This window comes from Pyxicephalus adspersus, chromosome 2 (assembly GCF_032062135.1).
Source record: "Pyxicephalus adspersus chromosome 2, UCB_Pads_2.0, whole genome shotgun sequence".
In the NCBI taxonomy this organism is placed as follows: domain Eukaryota; kingdom Metazoa; phylum Chordata; class Amphibia; order Anura; family Pyxicephalidae; genus Pyxicephalus; species Pyxicephalus adspersus.
In genome coordinates, this window is record NC_092859.1 from 94,814,063 (window position 1) to 94,836,763 (window position 22,701).

Genomic DNA, 22,701 nt, shown 5'->3' on the forward strand with positions numbered 1-22,701 from the left:
GTAATACCACAATTGTGCAAGGATTTATTTCTATCCAATCTCAGGCACCCATTACCAGTCTGATCATGATGACTATTGTTCTTTAGCCAAAAAAAATAACCCTGATATAAAGCGGCTGACTGATTGGCTGTTCTCAGTCCTCCCATGGAGGGGAATACCTGTAACAGAAATAGCTTCCAGTGGTAACACTTCTTCCAGTGACAATTATCTAGGGGATTTCCCTTAATATACAAATTTTACTGTTGTGCCTGTGTGTGGAAATCTCCTTAAGGAGGTAAACAGAAAAAAAGAGAAAACAAATTTACAGGCTTCCAACCATTCCGTTCTCTGTACCAAAACAACAACAACAAAAAAGTTTTGTCTATAGATCCCCTACACACTGAAATCAGTGTGAAGTAATACGTTTTCTGCTAATATTATACCTGTGTGACAAGTCCTTTTGTAGGAGGAGGAGATGTACAGATAGTTTTAGGGGAAAATCCAGCATACTGTCCCCCAAAGCCACTCAGGAACCATCCTGCCAGATCATTGAACATCAAACACCCAGCGGGGTGCCTCTCCCTTCCCCAGAACTATACAAGGCTGTCTATACAACACTTATTCCTTCTGTCACTGGGAACTACCTCTGATGAATCCACTGACAACTTTACCAAACATACATAACTTAACAGTGCAGATTGTGTGGTGTCCCAGGGTTTCTCCAGAGGTTTCCAGGGGTTTCCTGAGGTGTGGCTGCTGTCTATACTATGATATATCCCTACCCCTGACCACCACTGTAAAATGATTCCTTAAAATATTTGAAGTGCTCATCTGGAGTAAAAAGTTTGATAAAGTCTGCTGTATAGGACAATATATATATATATATTGGGCAATGTCGGTGACAGTCTTTTTTTATTCGGAAGGTGGTTAGGCTCTTATGCTTTGAAAAGGTGGAGAGTATTATCATTAACTAGCATTTATATTATGCAGCGCTTTACAAAGTTCATTGTCATATCACTAACCATCCCTCAAAGGAGCTCACTATCTAGTGTCCCTACCACAGTCATATGTCATTACCACAGTCTAAAGCTGCGTACACACTTCCAATTTTTATCGTTGGAAATGAACGACGAACGATCGATTGCTCAAAAATCGTTCGTAAAAAAAGTAACCAACGACGCCGACGAACGAGAATAGTCGCTGGAAATGAACGACCGGACCGGCGGATCGGATTGGACGATGTATATATATACATGTATACACAATAGATATAGGGGGTCAGTGTATATATATATATATTTATTTATTGTATACATATAGGGGGTCGGTGTATATATATACATGTACACACAATAGATATAGGGGAGTCCCCCAGCAGGTGTGTAGCAGTGACAGTGATGGTCCGGTGCTGGTATAGTGCTATGGCTCCCCTCCTCCCCCCGGCTGGGTGTGTGGTGCGGGGCGTGTCCCGTGTCAGTGCTCAGTGTACAGGCTGCACCGACACACCGGGGAGGAGGGGGCACTGATTCTGGGGGTGCACACACATCACTTACCGCTCTCATACAACATGGGCTTAGAGAAGGAGAAAGCCGACGCTCGGATCTTCATGGATGACGATGAGTTCAACCGCTCCGATATGCCAATGCTGACAGAGAAGACGTATGAAAGTAATCCGCCGAACCGGGACCCTCACAATCTGAACAGCCACCTCCAGGTAACGGGGCACTGACAGGGGGGGCAATACAGCCTGGAGGGCACTGCCAGCACTAATCTTCCTGTATCCTAAGAACAAACTACAGGGCTCCAGCTTCAGATTTAGGACATAAAGTATACTTGTCATACACTGATATATTTCTGTACTAGTGGGGAAGGGGGGGCGAGTTCTGCTGGGACCTGTAGTTTACCCAAGGCTGCAATACTTCTGTCAAAGTGAGAGTTCTGCTGGCACATCATAAATTACAATGCTAGAATCATAGTGGGGTCTGAGCTCTGCTGGGACTTGTAGTTCTCCTGCCACATTCTGCAATATTGTATATTAGAGGATCTCAGTCCTGGTAGGTGTAGTTTGGTCACCCAGGCTCCAGTATCTGTCAGTCCTGCTGATAATGGTCTGTGTCTTTGTATTTCCAGCTAGGATTTGGGGATGTGATCGCAGAGCCGGACACCACACACAGCTTTGACAAGGTTTGGATCTGCAGCACAGCTCTGTATGAAATCAGTAAATACCTCATCTACAAGGTGCTCACCGTGCTCCTCGCCATCCCGCTGGCCTTCGTCATAGGACTTCTCTTCGCCATCCTCAGCTGCCTGCACATCTGGTAATTCACACATTGGATTTGACTTTATTATATATTTTGGTTGTCTCATTGGGCTGCTTGTTATTATTATTTTATGTGCAGATACATTTATTATAGTATGTGCTGTTTACAATTTATCAGCATGTCCCATATGTGACCACATTCCTCCAGGCCTGTCCTAGTGATACAGCAATGGGGTTCTGTGTGATCTGATCCCATAGAAAGTGCGGAAATAAGCACTGGAGAGTTATTATAAATGGTATTGTATTCTATTATTATATAGATTTTTTTTGTATTTATATATTCTGGTTGTTTATTTGTAAATAATACTTTACACAAACTTTTACATACAATTCATAGCACTTTTACTGACTGTAACTGACTCAAATTAGTTTTAAGGAAAAGTCAGAGAAAAGTCATGTGTGTCGTAAAAATTACACACTGCTATACATTCTCACATATCATGTACATTGCAGAACATGCTGGGGAAGGGCAGCTATACAGTGCAATAGGAAAGATGTCAATGCCTGGCACCAAGTAGAATATATATATGTAGCTGGTCCAGCTAACATGTAGCAAATTACTTTTAAGGAATCCATTCCAGGTTTGCTGGATCACCCAAGCTTCACTGGCGAAAGTGTATCCTCTCCAGCTTTGGAAAGCTTTAATAAATCAGGGCCATTGTGAAAAAAAGAAATGTTCTTACCTGCATAGTTGTTTAAGGTTCTTACTTTAAATTAAGGAGACAGAAGAGGGTAGGTATGGCAGCCAGGCAATGGGCACTTTCAGAAAGAGAGCTCAGCAGTAGTGACCTCCATGTTCAATCACAATACACCTGCTGTGAGATATATGAGAAGGCCGCCATTGATGGACTCTTTCTGGTTTTGCCTGGCATTGTTGAGCTTTAGGAAATCACAGACCCAGAACAGCCCTGTGACAACTAAAGTTTCCCAAAAATTTGGAGTTTCCTATTTTTGTGAGAACACTGTGAGAGTTGGGTAGACACATACCCAAAATGTCCCTGGCATTGTAGGCCACACTAAAAACATAAATTGGTAATTGCTGATATTTTTTATTCTGCTTATATTTTGCCTTTTTTGATTCCCCCCTCCCCTCTTATCAATGTGTTAGGTACAGTATTTGTACTGACTACCTTATTCTAGACCGATACATGATCAGTAGGCCTTTGTGCTTCTCTGTGTAATGTGTGCAGATTATTACTGGGGGAGACCAGCAATACTTCGCTCAGCCATGAACTCCAATGTATGCAGTGGGCTGGTTCTAGAAAAGAGGTAAAAAAATAACTTTGTAGACCATCCTAGGTAATGCTCACATGTAATTATTATTATTTATATATAACTAAAATTCTATTAATGAAAGGAGCAGACTAGGGACTGTCAGACTGAGGAGGAAAGGGCTAAAAAATGTCCTGCAGCCCAGAAGCAAGACAAGCTCTATCTTCTGTGCTGCAGCTTCTTTTGCACACTGTGAGAAGCCCATAGTGTGCACTGTGATCAGACTCAGTGGAGGTACAACTGTCTGAGACTGAAGGTAAGTCTGAAGTTCAACTTGATATCTGTGTTCAATTCAATTAATTGAAGAACCCCTTAACCTGATTGGTTGTTGGAAATTAATACGGTGACTTCTTGCACTTATAGTAGTAAATGTGTAATTTGAGATCTTCTAATATCCCAAGTTCTGAATACATTTTTGGGATATAACAAGTAATGACAGAGAGGATGTGTGGAGTCCTGGAGTACAACATTTATGATCTCAGTTATTAATGATTCTAGTGATAAGTATGGAGTATACACTGGTATTAAAGTGGCAGCAGTCTTGTGGCAGCATTCTCTATCAGCTTTCACTATGGTGTTCCACGTCCAGTTGAAGCTGCAGGAATAAATGTGTATTTAATGCTGATCCCCAGACAACCCCTCTTTACCTCACCACTGGCAAAATGTCACCTAAAGCTAAGACCCAAACTCCAAAACCCCTAATTCCCAAACTGAGGTTCTTCTCAATGGCTGTGTTTCGGGGGTTCATATTACTCCCCGCATGATGTTTGTACTTCTTATTCAGACTTCAGAATGGACACTACTGTCCTTTCACCCCGTTAGGTGGCCAGTGTGTGCCGATGTTGCAGGGGATTACAGAGAAGTCAGAAAAAAAGTGAACAATTCCCAATTTCATACAGCTAAAGTTGCTTAAATATTAGCTCGTTGTCAAGTCTGATGTGTCAGCATGAATAAATAATGGATTTATCACAATACACAGTAACAGTGTAGTAGGTTTATAATTAAAGAGCTGAACTTCAGTTTTTTTTAAATCTCTTTGCCTAGGCAGAGATGATGTCATTGGTCTACTAATTTACATGATGGCGCCCATTGGTGGACTGAATAGACAGAATATGTGCAGGACAACTTCACTTCATGTTTTCCCAAGGCCCTATTTAGTCTACAACTATCCCTGGACACAATGATGGCACTCACCCCTTCACAGAAATTGACACTTCCAGGAAGTGGTCAGATTTCTACAACAAGGTACACAGGTCACAACATATGAAAGCACTGGGAACTTTGTAAATACTTGTTATCCTTCCCTTCCATTAGGTTTTCATAAAAAATGAGATCTGGTGATGGTCTGTTAATTTTAGTAATAACATGCAGCCTCGTTTCAGTGGTTTGCTGATATTTTGAACAATTGCTTGTGTTGTTCATGGTATTTCCCTACCATCAAAACTATAGATAGGATAAGTCAATGTGTTTTTTTCAAACTGAATGATGGAGTTGCAGTTTCATTATCACCTAAGACCTAAAATGCAAGACATAGCATAGAGCCATCACAATGTAATGTAAACTGGCACTGTTTGCCCCCTAACAAGGATATATAAAAAATTAGTATAAATCCAAAGGAATAACAAATACAGCTTATTTCTAACCACTGATTTATGTTTAATCCTTTAGCTTTGGAGCTGCAGATTTATGACTTATAGTCTTGGTTTATGGGAAGCATTTCTGTCTCTGCCTGTGCCTGTTACATGCTGTATAAAGTGGGAAGGTGAATAGACCCCTTGTAAAGTCAGATTCGGCATCAGCAGGCAAAAGAGTATCTAAAAATGCAAGTACAACTACCATATTAGGAATTTTGTTTTTGGCATAGTTATGTTGTAATCATCTCAAGTCCCTGTGAATGTTTTAAGACTCTGAAAGGAAGATACACAGAATCTGTCTGCCTTCATAAGAATAAACTGAACATCAGGGTAGAATGTAAAATAGATACATTTGTACTGTATGCCTTGCAATAGGTATAATAGGTAAATTCCGTATTACCAGTTAAATTTAGTATAGATAGCATAGTAAGTTGTAGGATACTTATATACCAAACTCAATATTTTCCCTTGAAAAAAATTTAAGCCGGATGGGAAGAAGCGGTAGGTGGGTGGTGGCCCCTCTATTTGACCCAACTCTTCAGTAACTAACCAAAAACAGCCAGGTGGTTACTGAAAAGTGGTGGTGCAACCAGCTAAAAGGGGCTGGGGAAAACACTGGAACTTATTTACCAACTTGCTTAGGGAAGTATGTAGGTACATGCTGATGTCTTTCTAAAAACACTAGTTGCCTGGCTGGTATCAATCCAATGCATTTAGCTCTACGTGTCCTAACAACTTTGGGATTTATCATCAGCTGGGGGACTGTTGTCACCTTGCCCACTGTTTTAAAGGTCTTACCCATAAACTTCCAGGTATGTTTGCAGAATTTGTGAACTCTGAACACCAGAAGTGGAAGTCAAACCCACCACACAATCAAATCTCATCCCTAATAAGTGTTAGGAAGATTAAAGGTTACCCCTCCATTTATGTTTTGGTGATAACTTTTTCCCCCCATCTTTAAATTGGTGGACATTAGGACAAATAGAAAGGGTAACTCTCCCCAGCAGGGACAAAATGGAAATCTGATGACGTGAGCTTGTTTACTCTCCAAACATCCAATCATGTACAGACTTGGAAAAGGGAACCCTTAGCTACTCAGATAAAATCATCATACGATTCCTATTTTCCTTTTGTTGTCCTATTATAGTTATTACAATCACAAGGGTGGAACAGCAATGTCATTTTAGAAGTTATTCAGATGTGTTACATTTTTCTCACAGACAATGAAAAAGTCTAACTTTTTTTGTTTTCTTTTCAGGGTTGTTATGCCTTTTGTGAGGACCTGTCTAATGGTGTTACCATCTGTGCAAGCAATATGGAAGGGCGTTACAGACAGTCTCATAGCCCCCTTATTTGCAAGTATGGGGCGGTGTTTTTCATCTGTTAGCGTGCGAGTAGACAACAGTTAGACTCTTCTGTATAGTTCAGATATCACGAATATTCCTAATGTCAATTAAATACTGCTTATTACTTTACTAGCCTGCTGACTATGTACTATTCATGAAATATGCCCCTAACACTACTATGTGTACATTCCAGTTCTACTACAGATCAGCCCACTAGGAATATATTTGTCTGTCTCACTACCTCCTGATATTGGGAACATTAACTGGTTGCGGTGTATGGTATAAAGGATCTATATACAGTATAAATAAAAAACCTGCTTACAAATGAATACTTGATTGGAGATTGTTGGAGCAAAAGGCTGCTTTTCTATCGCAGAAATCTAGACAATTTGGTGACCATCATGTCACAATAAAGATTGGGTTCTGAGAGATTTGTGAACCATCAGTACACTTATTACCCAATGAGTAATGGTATCACATATTTCACATATTGCAATTATAGTATAAAAAATCTAAATGCATAATATATACATACTTAATAATTGCAATCAGATGTAGCAGTAAATCACTATGAGTCTATACAAAGAGTGCTTAAACAACCTTTGGAAAATATTTATTTCCAATAGGTGTACATTTAGGTACTGAGCCCATGCTTATACATGGGAGGACCATAACAACCTCATATTGTATATGACTTAGATGCAGTATTCCTAATGTTCCTATATGATAGAGTTATTTGGAATAATTTTTAATTCTAAAAATCCAACAAGGCTAAAATGATATCTATATGATGGATCAATGATACTCCTATATCAGAATATATATGACTGGTCAGAGGTTAACAATGGTATTTCCATTAGTCAAGATTAGTCCCATATTTTACTGGTCATAAATGAACCAGACTATATAATATGGAACTCTGGGGCAAAAATAGCAGATCAATAAAATTAAAAAGCAGCTTTTGTTGTAATTCTCATTTTCAGTCTGCAGCTGTCTTTCCCACTGGTCTCCCAATATCAGCAGTCCAGCCAGAAGGCCAAAGGAAATTAAATGTGGATCGGCCGGGGGCAGTTTTATTGAACTAGCTTTTACACACAAATAGCAATTTTTCATTGCAGTTTGATCTGATTTTTTCATGAACTAGAAAGTTTTTAATGGTGAAGTGGTTCAGTTTGCCCTAATTATACACAGTGAATCTAACAATCTTGTCTTTCAGTCCATTAAAAATTGTATATTTTCAGTAATGTACATGCCATTGTATGGGGTCTAGTTTGATTTCTGCACTGATTACTCAAAAAATGTCACTTGCGTATTATTACAGTATCATTACAACTCTTTATTATTAAGGTCTACACCTACTTTAAATACTGTTACTTTAAATGCTTATAAATTGGTCCAAGCTATGTGGCAAAGAAGACAAAATAGGAGAAAACGCCCAAAACATCTTACAAATGCCCAGAAATGCTTGCAAATAGACATAAACATTTTCAAATTCTCTTTAACACCCCTTTCTGTTCAATAGAGTTTTTGGAACTTTTGTAAGCCTTTATATACATGTTTAAGTGGTTGTGGGCTTAATGGGCTGAAGTTTATTTGCATCCCATTAGGAAAATGCCCATAACACTGTGGTGTGAACTGGCCCTTTGGAAATGTATTGGAATGTAGTATATGGAAATTGAAGATTATGGAACAATCCATGTAGCCTTAGTCAATATAAATATGTGGGCTGGCTGTGCTGTTCTCTCTTTCTTATAACACTGATAACTTTGCTGACATGGGAATCTAGTGACTTCAATATGTTCTGAGTCACTGACCTGTTGCTGGGAGGAGGGGTAGGCAGAAAATGCAGCTGTTGTGAACAATTCAGAAGGGACCTCCAAGTTTATAGCTGATGGAAAGAGACGCACCTTGATCTTATTACCTTGCTGGCACTACGCAGACCTAAAAAAAATAAGTTCCCGGCACAGCCAGGCAATTAGGAATTTCAGAAAAAAAAGGTTAGCACTAGGAGCTTTTTTTTAAGTATAGGTTCAGCTACCAGCATATGGCAAAGTAAAGTATTAGGGTAGTGGTCCCTAAAATCCATCACATTTATCCAGCTGTCACTGGATGTGCATTATTTATAAAGCTATTTACAGATGTAATTATGTTAGCTTTCCTGTATACATGTCTTTAAAGACACAAAAGAAGCAGAATTTAAAATATATAACAAAATAGTTCTAATGCTTTTTACTACATTACCTTAGAAAGAGTCACTTATTATATATTCTTTAATAGATGGTGAAAAACACTATTTCTTTGGACATTAATACAAACATGGTTTTTCTTGTATATTAGCTGAAATGCACTGAATGTTATGCTTGTACATTTTAAATAAATATATTGAAGTATTTTGTTTATATCATTTGAGTGTTTTAAATTATACTTATTTTTTTTTTTTTTTATGACGCTCTTTATTTTAACGAAAGAAAAAAAAAGGAAGATGACATAAACCAAACATAGCACAATGTAAAGTACTACAAGATGAGACATAAGGAGAGAACCAGTGTCAGATCCTCAAACATGACAGATAACCCGTAGATCAAAATCAACAAACTTTAACATGACAGAGGAGGGAGCACATTGAGAATATTTATTGTACCGAATGCAGTCCCTCAAAACCTTTCTGTCATATTGTGTATTGTAGAAGAGATCTCCTCATCTCTGCAGGACCAATTGTACATTTGTCGTGGCTACAGTAAAACTTTCATAGCTATACAACACATCTGATCATGCAAAAACCATATAGCCTATGGAATGGATTAGGTACTTTAATTATATAACACCAGTGCTTCGGAGAGACTAAATGTAATGAGAAAAATGTCATTGTGCCATTTCTACCCATCCTGTTAAACATACCTTGATTTCACTGGGAAAACTAAATTCTCTAGATGAACATATCTGTTCTGCCCATGGTTTTTCGATTTGTCAGCAACGTTTTAAGCTGGCCACAATCTATTAAGTGTAAAAAATATTTAGTTGTTTCATATGTGTGGGTTTAAAATGTGCATATATCTAATGAAATGCATTTCACCTTACCTAATCACAGTTTCATACAATTTGATCCCCACATTAAGAATACATTGAATCCCATGTTAGTGCACACACCCATAAAAATGTCTATGCAATCTAAACTTAGTGGAATATATAATCAGATTCTAACATGGTCAGCTGTACCTTCATAGTATAGATAGGCCCCCATACAGATTTGATCATAATATGAATTATGTAGCCATTTACAGATAATGCTACAAAGTGCAAGCATACACCACAACATAATCATACACTTTGGAGATAACTGAATGTGTTTTCCACTAAAAGGTCATTGGATGTTTTAATGAAAGACCCTCGCTACTAGTATGCCAACCTCAATTACTACACACCCGATCTCAGCTTAACAGAGTACATATTCCCACATCATGGAAGATACACAGTGGTAGTTGGATAGACTTTTCAGTTACTCAAATATTTAAACTTAGATTCCTCTATGTACTAAAACTCTGTGTACTAAAATGAATAGTAAGACACAGGGCTTAGCAGGTGGTACTCACAAGTGTGACTTCAAAAACCAAAGTCAGTATTTACATACAGGATTTACAGGCACCTTTATCTGCCTTCACCTATTTCCTGATTTCAGATACTCAGAATGTGAGTATTATTTAAAAATTGTGGTGGTTTTACAAATTTGCCCGGAGTTGTCCTTAATATTTGCCTGTACTGCTATAGTAACAAATGAAAACAATTCACATAATACATTTGTGTAAATAGGACTGTGATGAAGGGATATATAGAGCAGGGTCACATTGTTGGAGTCTGTCAAATCTTTCATATTGTTGATTGGTGTTTCATTGAAAAGAATACCTACAGCAAGCACAGACTGATTCTGCCAGAGTCAGAAAAACAGATCATGTATAAAAACATGTCACATCTTGGTAGCTGGTGAAAAGCAATCTTAAAGACTGAGAACACAAAATGTAAGACTAGAGGGTAACAAAGGTGAAACATAACATGTAGATTGGAAGTTTTCTTTTCCCTATATTTTTCTAAGGGTCAAGCTGCTGTTCAGGCTAAGTGACCACTACTACACATTCCACATCTTTCTCAGCCACTTTTTAAGAAGGCTTTAGGTGTTTGATCTATGTTTAGTATTGATCAATATATAGTCTGGTACTATGTACCAGGTTATTACAGAAAATAGAGCAAAGGACAAACAGGACAGATGCAGTTCCAGACAGGCAAGTGTAAGTATTAAAGGGATAAGGTGATGAATAATCAGTGGTGCCACAGGAGTAAGAAAGCTGGATAGCAAGCCACTGGCTGGGTGCAAGGTGTCCATCTGACAAATGTTGGAACCAAATCAGAAAAAAAGCAAACCAAGTCAAGGTCAAAGTATTTTGGGGTCTTTTGGCACCTATAAAAAGTATGCCCAAAACACCAGGTTATTACACGTATTAAAAAAGTAATACCACACCACTCTCCAGCTAATATATAACTCCCATGTGTCTTCAACCCAGCCCAGACTTTAACCCTCACATTTCAGTCTTAAGTCTAACCAAAAAAAATTGCGAGGGAGAAAATTATTGCCAAAAGAACTGTACAATTGCACCATCAGCAGTCCTGATGCTCAGTTTGCTGCACCAACAAATTCTGAACAGAAGTCACTAACAATATGAACAGCAAGAAGGGATAACCAGAGAAACTTCCAAGTCCAAACTCCCTGGAAATGAGTGTAACTCTGCAATCATCATGCCATTATATCCCCTCACCCAACAGTAAATTCCTGACTTTGGGTGGGGTTCCTGAAACTAATAAGGAGTCCAAAGCTGCCATTTCAGATTCTAGCAGACACTAACAATTTGTATCACACATCAGCTTCTTTTATCGCTTGTTAACTCTGCTTCCAATTCTGCTTCCCCAGCCAAAGAGTCTCAGTTCTCTAGATGCAATTTCTATTACAGAAAGTTAACAAGGAAGAAAAGAGAGCGAGGTCCCTATAATAGCCATGGCAGGTAGGTGATTGATAAGTTCCCAATTCCATTGATCACTTTGAACCATGGCTCTCTTTTGGGCATTTTAAAGCCCCTGTGACTCATTACTAGCCCAGTAAAAAGAAAAATATAACTTGTACTTATGTTTTATAAATGTTTGTGTGCTTTTATTCAGAGTAAAACTCTCCAGTATATCAAAATCCTTATCAGATTTTATTATGTTAAAGTTGTGTTAAGCTTTACCAGCACTATTACGATAATAAATCTCATGTCTTTTATGACCTTTTATCCCTCAGCCTTATTTGGTAAAAATCAATTCAAACATCTGTAGTTAAAGAACGACTATTTTTAGGATTCCCTATCAAGCACTTCTAAAAAGAAATAGCCGATTGCTGAGGATCTGCCAAGACTAAACTGGATCAGATGTCTCCCTTGTTAATATAGTGAATGTTTTATTATTTCACACGCTCTATTCAGCACTGTAAAATAACCATACTGCCTGTTTATTTATTCATTGATGTAAATGGTTTCTAACCTGCTGCGCTATGTTTTATGTCCATGTCTCAAACTGCATTAAAAGCAAGGCTGGCATAACACAGATTGGGACTTCTCTCTGTTATACTCTATTAAAAAGTATTCATTTACTTGCAAGGTAAAAGCTATATGCTGTGTAGGTTAAACATTGTGACCATCCCAGAAAAAGAATGGAATATTGGAATATGTTCTCATGGAAATATTTTTCTCTGTTTACGGGAATGCTTACCAGCAGTTGCCATGATTTCTTACATTTTCCATGCCTTTCATTTGTGTGGATTTAAAGTAATGTACGTTTTTCTGTGACTGTTCCTAAGCCCTTTCTAGCTGGAGATTTAAAGAGACCAGAAACTCAGCTAATTTAACCCATTGGACTGAAAGCAGTTAGAATGAGTTACGGAACACATAAAATTATTTTGTTTGGCCGAGCACTGTGAAAAAAACTCACACATGCAAATATCCTTCTATCTATATTCTCATACACACCAAATACTAAATTGTACATGGGAATGCACACTGTATAACACAAAACAGACTGATCAAGTTTTGTACAAAGCACAATTTTCAAATGCACATTCTTTATTGTGTAAGTCAAATTTTTTTTAATTTTTTAATGTTTTCTGTGTTTTTACTAGATATTTGTACTCTTCATTGGTCCTGGTAACCATTGATTCTGGAAATAGGAAATTAAATATTTGATGTTGTCACAAGAACAGGAGATTGAGGGAAATCTTCTCATTCTCATTCTCTTGTTGGTGGTGACAACTAATAAAAGGGGAATAGCTTCTGGCTTCAAAGAAATCCATTATGAATTACGGTTACAAATTTAGGGGAAATGTTCATGACTCTACTGTATTGAAAAGACAGTAGTGAATCAGTGTGCATTAGAAGCTTACGATTAGAAATCAGATAGAGCCCATCCTATTTTCTGACTATGGCACATTCTCAGGCCATTACCTTCTCAGCTTGACTGTGTTTTTGGAGCTTCAGCATCACATGAAGGTGTTACCACAACTTTCTGTTTTCACAAGAAGCTACCTTCAGCACCCAGCAAGCCCCCTCATCAGTCATGACCTGTCTCCATTTCAAAGACTTAGTGATGATGTCATTCTGGTCTGTAATGAACACAGAAAGTTTTTAATAGTAATTTCAATGGCATGTTGATTGGGGGTTGGAACAGAGAAGCCAGTGAAGATCAAATAATAACATATTAAACTTCATCTTTAAATTTGGTCTTTAAATGAATGTTAACTGAAAATTTAATAAAAAGTAATATTATATAAAATGATAACTTAACTAATATGTTGGCTCTATATAAATCCTGTTTATTATTAATAATATTAATACTATTATTATTATTATTATTATTATTAATAATAATAATAATAATAATAATAAAAATAATAAAATCTCAAGATCTCATTATCTGAAAATTGTATTTATTGCAAAACAAAAAACAAACTTACCTGCCTAATCCCAAATGTTTTATTTCCACTCACCTGTCCTCACTCCATCACTGGTGCTTCCTTCTTCACCTAGTCCTATTCCAGGTATCAGATCTTCGGTCAAATATGGGACTGAATAACTAGTGTTAACTAAGAGTGGCCCCTTTCTATAAGGTCAAGGACCCTATTCACCTACAGCTTAGTCAAAGCCAGTGGGTGTCACACCAGCTCCTGACCTTGATTGGCTTGCATTCAGAGACAAGTATAAGAAGGAACATAATATCATGTGGATGAAGTGACTAGCAATGTGGGGAAGACAAACAAGGGAGGGGTTGAGGGGAAGGGAATGAATAAGGGGGCTGGTGAGCATGGGCAAAGCAGCAGGGAAGTAAGGGTAACTGACGTTGTAGTCTTGGGTGACCTGAAAGATATATTGGGGGGTCTGGACATCTTACTCATCAGGCTGTATTTGGCCCAGGTGGTGGCTGTACCCTGCAGAGGTGATAAATTCTTCCATTCTGAGTAGAAAGGATGGGCTGCCCAGGATAGAAAAGAGGGGTTAGGCACTCCCAGGTCTCCTGCAGATTTGGATCTCATACGTAGCGCTCTCTTAAAAGTGTTTTAGAGCAGTGGTCACCAATCTTTTGGTCGTCACGAACCACTAATTTCACAAACTGTGGACTGCGCATGCCTGGGGAGCCGTGTGTCACTCAAAGAGGAAGAAACTTCACCCAGAGCTATGTCATGATGCCAGAACCTACCCACTCTCCCATCAGAGGTCCAGAGACACAACCACCCACGACCCCCAGCCTGTGATCCATACGGGAAAGGTGGTCCATGGCTTTGGCCGGTGCTCCCCCCAATCGGGGTCCTTCTCCTGACCCCGCTGAGGGTGCACCACTGTTTTAGAGTGCCAATTTGGAGTCACTGTCAGACAGGTAAGAATTATCCTAAACTATTACAGGGTGCCTTTTCTATGATTTTGAATAGCTAGCAACAAGATTGTTTTTAGTCATCTATTTGGGATGGATAAATAAAAAAGAAACAAAATTAAACACCTCATTACTTTCCCTGGGTTCCTCTCAGTGTTGCCTATAATTGTGAAGGCCTAGGCAGCTGGTCACATGACCTTTTCTAGAAGGGAGATTCTAGTGCTGGGTGCTGGCCCTTCCCCTTAGAAGTGATCCCTTAACTTAACATCTAATCATAGGTTTATGCTGACATTTTAACATAGTCCAAATAATAATATGCTTTTAAGGTAAAAATATAACCTGAAAACCGGTTCCTCCTTCACTTGTAAATAATGGAAATGTAACTGCTCAGCAGGTACTCAAAATCCGACAAGTACAATTCTGCTCTTACAATCATTACAATGGTAATACATTCTAAACGTACTGATGCCATTGGGTGTATTAGTAGAAAAGCCCATAGCCCTGAACATAAAGTTAATTTGTCAGTACCAATTGTTTTTTAATACCAGAAAGTGTTTGAAGTCATACCTTGTATTACACCTCACCCATTTCTTTTACACTTTAGTAAAAAAACCTGTCCTCCTTATACCTGTGATCTGAATAGCATATTCAGCAATACATTACCTGCTCAGTACTCTACTTTATTCTATAACTCACCTTTTTAGGAACCCCTGAAAAATGGGATTACAAAAATGCACAATAGCATCCATTCTATTAAGCGATACAATACTAGGGAAGGGTGTAATAATTACAGGTATAGCAACGTTTTATGAAGGATGAAAAGTTTTGTGGATAACAGCACCTTATTTTGTTCTGATGTTTCATGAGCCCTGGGGATGTGTCTGAGCTCAACACGGCTGTCATCTATGCCAAAACCAAGCAGAACAAACATTGGAAGTGGGCCAGCAACAATCATGCTTGCAGCCACCTCCTTCCCCTCCTTTCCTAGCTGTTCCTTTACACAATGCTGTATCTTCCTCCCTCAGATCCCTAAAATCATACCTCCCTGAAATCTCATTCAGAGCTCCTTGCAACTGAAGGACAGCATGTCTGGTGGCAAATACATAGATGAAGAGGTAGGAGTGCTCAGAGATTGTTGAAGCTGTTACTGGTTCTATTTCTTTTAGCTCAGGCAGTAGACTCATTTAGTAAAATATTAGGTGAAACTTTCATGATCTTTCTGAAATTTGTGTGTACCTGTCATGTTAAAAAATTTAGTGGGTCACATGATGAGATAATTTACTGACTGTCAGTGCAGCAGTTAGAAATGAAGGAATTCTAAGTGGCACTACCCTGTGCAAACCATTTTAAGCTGATAGTCCTGACATGGGGATGTTAACTCCTTAAAAATGTGTTTATGTAAAAAAAAATGTTTGCTTGGGGGAGTAGAGAATGGAATGTAACTTGGCTTTCTTACCAAAGGATTTATTCTTCATGAGCTCTGTTTGGCACTCCTGTGCTTGTTGATATGTGGTCGAAGGGGAGTTTAGGAAATGGCATTTGTTTTGCACAGGTGTGTTCATACCCACATGGTGAAGTCACTTCTGCACAGAAAACATGCACACTAGTCTAACCTCAGGGCTCTGTAAATGGAGGAATTTTACGTGAAGCCACAGAATGTCAAAATTATACAGTTGTACTGGAAAAGTTGTTCTACACTGTAAACCTTCAAAGTGCATTTTTGAAGAATCCTGTGTTGCCTATTCATTTTCCACACTGAGGAAATTTAACTTGTGTGAGTTTTTTTACACTGCTGAGTTACAGTAAAACTGTAAGCAGTATTTATATTTACTTATATTCATTTACTAGCCTTTAATAATGTAGATGTGTTCAAATGCACCGCCGTAAGATAATTAGGCTGCTAATAAATGAGCAAAGCATGATTGTCCATAAATATGTAGTGTAAGCAAAGACTTTTTCTGCAGGATGTTTAAAAATCCTTGGCTTATTCTTCCAAATAAATGATCCCTTAACTGTGCATGCGCAAGAAAAAAACTCATCATGTTCAGGTGCAAGGTTGAGGTTTTAGGGTCTGCTAGATGTATTTCTGTTAATGCCAATGACAAATATATTTTATTGTGTCCTGAAAAAGATGCTTCATTAGCTTTATTGTGTAAAGTTTCACTGGCCATTGCAAAAAGCAGAATTGCCCATTGTTGTTGAAAAACATGCATGCCAAAGTAGAATTGTAACTTTATATCATATAAGACATCTGGAAGGGATAAAGGAAGGAAATTAATATATATATATTTTATACAGTATTGAGTTTCATAGCAGTAATATTTATAAATTTGCCATTTATCAGTTTGCCAATTCTGCAAAAGGTAGTTCCAGGTTTTGCTTTGGTTTACTAAACTTTACATACTGATCTTTTGCTTAATACAATTTAGTGTGTAACTGCTGATAACCTTAGAACCAGTCACACAATTTCTGGGTGGGACATAGGTAGCACAACATATGCCTACATCTTCATAAGGCTTGGCCTAACTTGAAAGTCAGTGTTTTCTATGGGAGTATACATTATTCTGATTGGTCTGTTTGGTAGCTTCCATCCTTTATCTCACACAGAGTAACAGATGCTAGAATGCTACTGCATTTGGGGTATTTATGCACAGTTTGTTCCTCAAAGTCAAAAGCATTTATATATACATATATTCCCTATCAGCACAGTCTAATTAATTTATTGATATTGTGGTATGTTTTGTCTTCCTGAGTTTGCTATTCTGATGTAAATAAATCCTTGTGACAGTCGTTGTGAATTTAGTATTGTCACTGTCATTCAAAAGCCCTAACTTTAAACACCTGCAAAACTAGGAAAGTTGTCCAACAGTATGTATTTTATTAGGCTAAAAAAGGCGGAGACAAGTATAAATTCTAATACCACGATTTTTTGATTTGATTGATGTACTGGCAGTTCTCTGCTGCTCCAAAATTTAAACATGCCATTAGGGTTCATGGAAAAAGGGGGGGGGGCAACATGACAAAGTACAGCGGTAAAATCATGTGAAATATATGTATATGCACAAATATAAATAGGTAAGTTCACCCCATGGAAATGGTTGATTTTTCAACATAGTTTACCAGTCAAACATTGGATCTTTATTTTACATACAATTGTAAATGTGTAATAATTGTAATAATCAAAATAAATAAATGCAGATTTGTCCCATGAAATTAGAATTGGATGATGTTCCATATTGGGTGCCAGTGACAATAAGTGGAGCCTGTCCTATTTAAATCTCAGAAATCAGGGTTCTAGCGCTCTATTTTCTATTTATGTATTTTGTATTATGTCAATATTGAGAGTTCTCCAAGGTCTTCAGACAGATATTGCCCTAATTTATTCTGCATTGATATTGTACCAGGAAAAAAACAACAGAACATATAGTCAAAGACTGGGCATTCAGGAACAATGTATTGTGGATTTAAGGATAGATTTGTGTGGCCACAGTAACAGTAGATATGTCTGGTGCAAACCAAGACAGCATTTGAGAAAAAGAACCTGATACCAACTGAGGCAAGATAGAAGAAATGTTATGATTTTTGGATACTTTGCCGCATTAGGAGTTGGGCAGCTTGGAATCATTGAGTCAGCTATGGATTATTCATGGTTTCAAAGTGTACTTGATAAGAATGTGAAACCATCTGTTGAAGTTAAAGCAAAAAATGTATCTTTCAACTTGGCAATGTTCCACAACGCAATACAAATCCACTTAGCAATGGTGTAAACAAGTAATGGAGGGTTATTGATTGGCATAGTCCAGTGTTTCCAAACCAGGGTTCCTCCAGAGGTTGCTAGGGGTTCCTTGAGTAATGAACAATTTGTGTCTCCCAGGTCAGTTTAACAGATACTGATTCTTTTTTGACTATCTATAAGGTGAGAGTCTTCCCAATAGCCAGCAATGTAAGAGGCATTATTTCCACTTACCCCAATGCTAAAGTACAGTGATTTGTAGATAAAGTAAGAGGATGGGTTCCCTAAAGACCTGAAATATATTTCAAGGGTTTTACCTGTTAAAAAGGTCCAGAAAGTCTAGCGCCTAGTCAAATCACCCAACTTAAATCCATTAAAAATGTTGTGGGGAATTGGAAATGGGCAGTCTTTGTAATAATATCTACAAGACTCTTGCATCTGCAGGAATTTCACATGGACTATAAGTAAACATTTTCATCAAGTCAGTGTCATAGACTTGGTGGGCAGATATGCAAAATAACTACATAAAGTAATTCCTGATAAAATGGGCAATTCCAGATTCTGGAGCCAAAGCTGTACTTGCATTTTATTTGTAGGCACGGTGTAAATGAATATCCAATGTTTAACTGTTAAAAACGCAACAAACTGCAAAAGGTATACTTACTTCTTCATGTGATTGTAAAACATTTGTGTTTCTTTAATATTCAACTCCTGACGTGTGGCTGAACGCACTATTGCATAAAGAGTATGGGAACTGTTTAACTTTCTAAAGAATTTGTAACTCTGGGCAGCCCATACTGTGGCCTAGGCACCACTCTTAGATAGTGTAGCCAGATCCCCAACTCCCACTGTAGCAGCACAATTGTTTAGGAGTACAGGTCATAATGTACCCCCATCTTGCTGATCGTACAATGAATCAAAAGCAGCTGATAAGGTCAACCCTCTGCTCCCTCTCCCCTCTGATTGACATGTTACCTGTGCACTTCTGCAGAGCCTGAATAGTTCCTAATGTTGTTCCTACCCTATCTAGACTCTAGACAGCAGTTCAGAGACCTACAGGGGGCTTATATCAAAACTATCAGATATTGTATATCAGTAGATGATATCTTTAGGCAGAACAGGGTTCTGGTCGCTAAGGCATTGGTAAATATGGGTATTCACTATATTCCTGGCATGCCTGTTTGAGGATGTTTTTAGCTAGATAGGTCTCAGACTCTTCACGTCAAATGTCCCCATTGCAGGAGGAGATTAAGATGACATTAGAAAAACATCATAATACAAGGTGTTCAGTACAATCTTCTACAAGCATGTAACGCAAATATAAATGACCTGCAGAAAGGTTCAGGGTGAAATTAGGAATCACACAATGACAGGTTTAGACCTAGTTGTTCCCAGATCCCAGAGGACCGGGTTGTGTTAAAGCAAAAAGGAGGCCTGGTATATACAGGCAATGAAAAAAGTGCTGGATTCTCCTATAATGTGCATCCAACATTTTACAATTTGACCAAAGTGTAATAATTTCCAATTTATTGCACCAGTATAACAAAAAAAATGTAACCTTTTTACTGGAAAGAATTCTATGAATAATGTTATTCTATGTTGCCCTTAGACATCTTACATCAATAATAAAAGAGTTCCATGAGAAAAAACAATGTATTCTGTTTAGCTTTTCAGGGTTTTATTGTTTCTTGTTGTGTTTCCTTTCCCACTTTTCCACTGTGAATAGTTTTCCTGCACATAAGGAAATGTATTACAACCTTATTTTGATGGAACTTTTTGTTCATCTCACTGAAGACTTGCAGTGGTCTAAAACTCACAGGTTCTATGTTTCCAGTGTGAGAAGTCATTACATGATATAGTAAGAATGCGAGAACGTTTGTTATAGCAGTGGTGTAAGTCGACCGCACCTAGCTTACAAAATGGCAGTATAGTTTTAAATAAACGGTTGTGACCTTTGCACTTTGCTACCAATACTTCCATAGTATATACAGAGGTATTAAACAAAGGTTAGCTTTGTGTCTAATGGAAAACCAACAGCTGTCATTGGAATTCATATGATACATTTCATAAAGTTCAGTACATAAGAAACATAAATAAAGACAGGTGAAAAGTAGATTTAGTCTTCTGTGATACCTATATACTTATGTCATTTAGTTACTGGGTGGGTGAGTCTATGAAAAGTAAGTAAGGATCAGAACTGTTACCCACAACTGCTTTATAGATTCAGTGCATAATTTTCATAGGATATTGTAGAGACTGATAGATAAAAATTAATTGCTATGGGCAAAAGCTTTACTATTACACTATGCATTTATATGCAGAGAGCAATACATTAATCTAGGCGGCAATTCTTGATTTGATGGCCACTTGCAGGCCAGATTATGGTATAGACAGCCATGACTTTAAGGACTGGAGATGGGGTCCACTGATTTAATTTACCCCAAACCCAGTGATCATTGTCCAGCTTTATTACTCTAAAATAGTGTATTTTGTCCAGCACATTCGTTTTTTTTTTTGTACAGAACAAGGAAGCATTGGATGATTTCCCTACCTAATGCTCCAATGAAAAATCAAACTGGTGAGTATGCTCTAACTTTCTGTATTGGAGTCAATGGTCACCAGGACAAATAAACTGGGTGAATCTCCCTAGCAGGGAAAAAGACAGCAATTTTCCCTATTTTATATAGAAATAAACTTGGCACACTGTTGTTCTTTGCACAATATAATAAAAGTTATAGTATATTCAGCAATGAATATGTAGTGCAGAGGCCCATAGTAATCAATCACATATTAGGTTACCTAGATCTGTCAAAATATGATTTTAAATGGTTTCAATGACCACTGCATCTTTGCCCAAATATTATTAAGCAATAGTACAAATAGTACAAAAAACCAATGTGAGCAGTTGGTAACCAATAATACAATGCAATAAGGAATATTTGTACATTATTTACTTGCTCCAGGCAAAATGACATGATTGCACCTACAGAGGACTGGCACCAGGTGTCCGATCTGGCACCAGGGACCCCAAACAAGTTCCTAAGCCTCTGTAGCCATTAACTAGGTGTTGGCTTCCTGCAATTCTTATTTAGTGTCAGGCTCAGTTATTCTCCATAACTGTGCCAGGGAGGGTGGCTGCCACTGCAGAACAGCATTGTCTGCCAAGTATTGCATACTTGTGAAGACATGAAGAGGGGATTTTAATGCCTGCAAAATAATAGCACTTTTGTAGGAGAGAGTAGCACAGAAATATTTTCTTTAATACTATGGAACACAAGCAGGATATTAATCAAGCAAAAACTTGTTTTATTTATTATTGATGGATATTTATAACACCAGCATTACTATGTTGAAAGTATATGCCTGTTTTTTTATTTTTGATAGATTTTCAGGTTTTTTCATTTTTAATTTGGTTTAAAGTAATCTTATTACCCATTACAAAGTTTTAAGTGTAATTATCTATAATGCAGAACTAAACCTAACTATTAAAAAAAAAAACAGGCAGGTTCATTATTGATGAAGGGAGAGGCTATTCTCTTCTGCAAGGAAGAAACTTACTGGCCTGTTTGCAATTGTCTTTATAATATACATTGAGCTGCAGAGGCATAGCTGGAACTTCTGTCCAGAGCTTATGGTTTCTGTTCTTTGGCAGGGCATTTACTTTTGAAAGTTTACATTGAATGCTTGAGTTACTGTGCAGTTGACCTGTCAACTATTTAAAATCTTTGAAAGTCTTCTCCAAAGGGCAAACATGTCAAATTGCCTGTTTTTAAATTATTTGCAAGAAATGTATCCTCCTTAAATTTACTACTATGACCTCGACCTCTCAGATAGGCCTTCCCTTTTGCCAAACTCCTGAGAGAGGTTCTAATAACTACTTAGGCATTCTGCATAAGGCACCATTGGGTGTTGAAGACTGTGAATATTTAAAGGGGCTTAGGTCGCTTTATTAGCAACACTATATATTCATTTTTAAATGTGAAGCTTTTTTAGGAAAACCCAAATGCAATTTAAATTGGAAAAATGACTTTTCTGGGTTCAATTTTAGGGGGTTGCAGTTAAAATGTGAAAGAGGCTTTGGAAGCTGTGTTAAAAAAAGGCAGGCAAAAGCAAAGCATGAGACAGCAGTACTGCCTATAGGGTATAATGATCTTTCTCTATCTCAGACTAATTAGTATGTTTGGTTCTGCACAATGTGGTGTTGGCCATTAGTGGCAGGGCTTTGTTACCTCATGCTAGAGAATTCTGTTAGGAGAACAGTGAGCAGCATAGTAGAGACATCACCAAATTATACCCCAAGTCTGCTGAGACTAGAAGTTAGAGGCAGTAAAGTCTTAAATAACACTGCAGATATACAACTATGAAAATGTAGGCAAAGGACAGCCTGGGCACCATCACATACCAAGATGTGTTTGCTGTTTTTCAGGAGAAACCCTACATTAGGTACTACTGCTAAGTACAATTAACAATACACCAATA

The 22,701-nt window shown here is 37.8% G+C and overlaps 2 protein-coding genes across 3 annotated transcripts in view; both read left to right on the top strand.

The window, feature by feature from the left end:
- The first annotated feature begins 1,455 nt into the window (after nucleotides 1-1,455).
- On the top strand, nucleotides 1,456-8,941 carry CAV2 (caveolin 2). The gene is made up of 3 exons (XM_072401548.1): nucleotides 1,456-1,693; nucleotides 2,110-2,297; nucleotides 6,464-8,941. Exons 1-3 carry the CDS (start codon nucleotides 1,547-1,549, stop codon nucleotides 6,612-6,614), a joined length of 486 nt encoding a protein of 161 aa, XP_072257649.1. The 5' UTR covers nucleotides 1,456-1,546; the 3' UTR covers nucleotides 6,615-8,941.
- A 6,529-nt stretch (nucleotides 8,942-15,470) lies between these two features.
- Nucleotides 15,471-22,701, top strand: part of CAV1 (caveolin 1) — a 34,575-nt gene continuing 27,344 nt past the window's right edge. Inside the window, exon 1 of one of the 2 annotated variants that reach the window (XM_072401549.1) lies at nucleotides 15,471-15,604. In XM_072401549.1, coding sequence (XP_072257650.1) covers nucleotides 15,575-15,604 — 30 coding nt within the window. In that variant the 5' untranslated portion in view covers nucleotides 15,471-15,574. Of the gene's footprint in view, nucleotides 15,605-20,761; nucleotides 20,801-22,701 lie in introns of those variants that run through there. The other variant, XM_072401550.1, reaches the window with a different exon arrangement.

Excerpts from the sequence above, each read along its gene's own strand:
- CAV2 (XM_072401548.1), top strand. The coding sequence starts at position 1,547 with ATGGGCTTAGAGAAGGAGAAAGCCGACGCTCGGATCTTCATGGATGAC. Across the intron at positions 1,694-2,109 it reads ATCTGAACAGCCACCTCCAG|CTAGGATTTGGGGATGTGAT; the intron begins GTAACGGGGCAC and ends TTGTATTTCCAG. Across the intron at positions 2,298-6,463 it reads CTCAGCTGCCTGCACATCTG|GGTTGTTATGCCTTTTGTGA; the intron begins GTAATTCACACA and ends TTTTCTTTTCAG.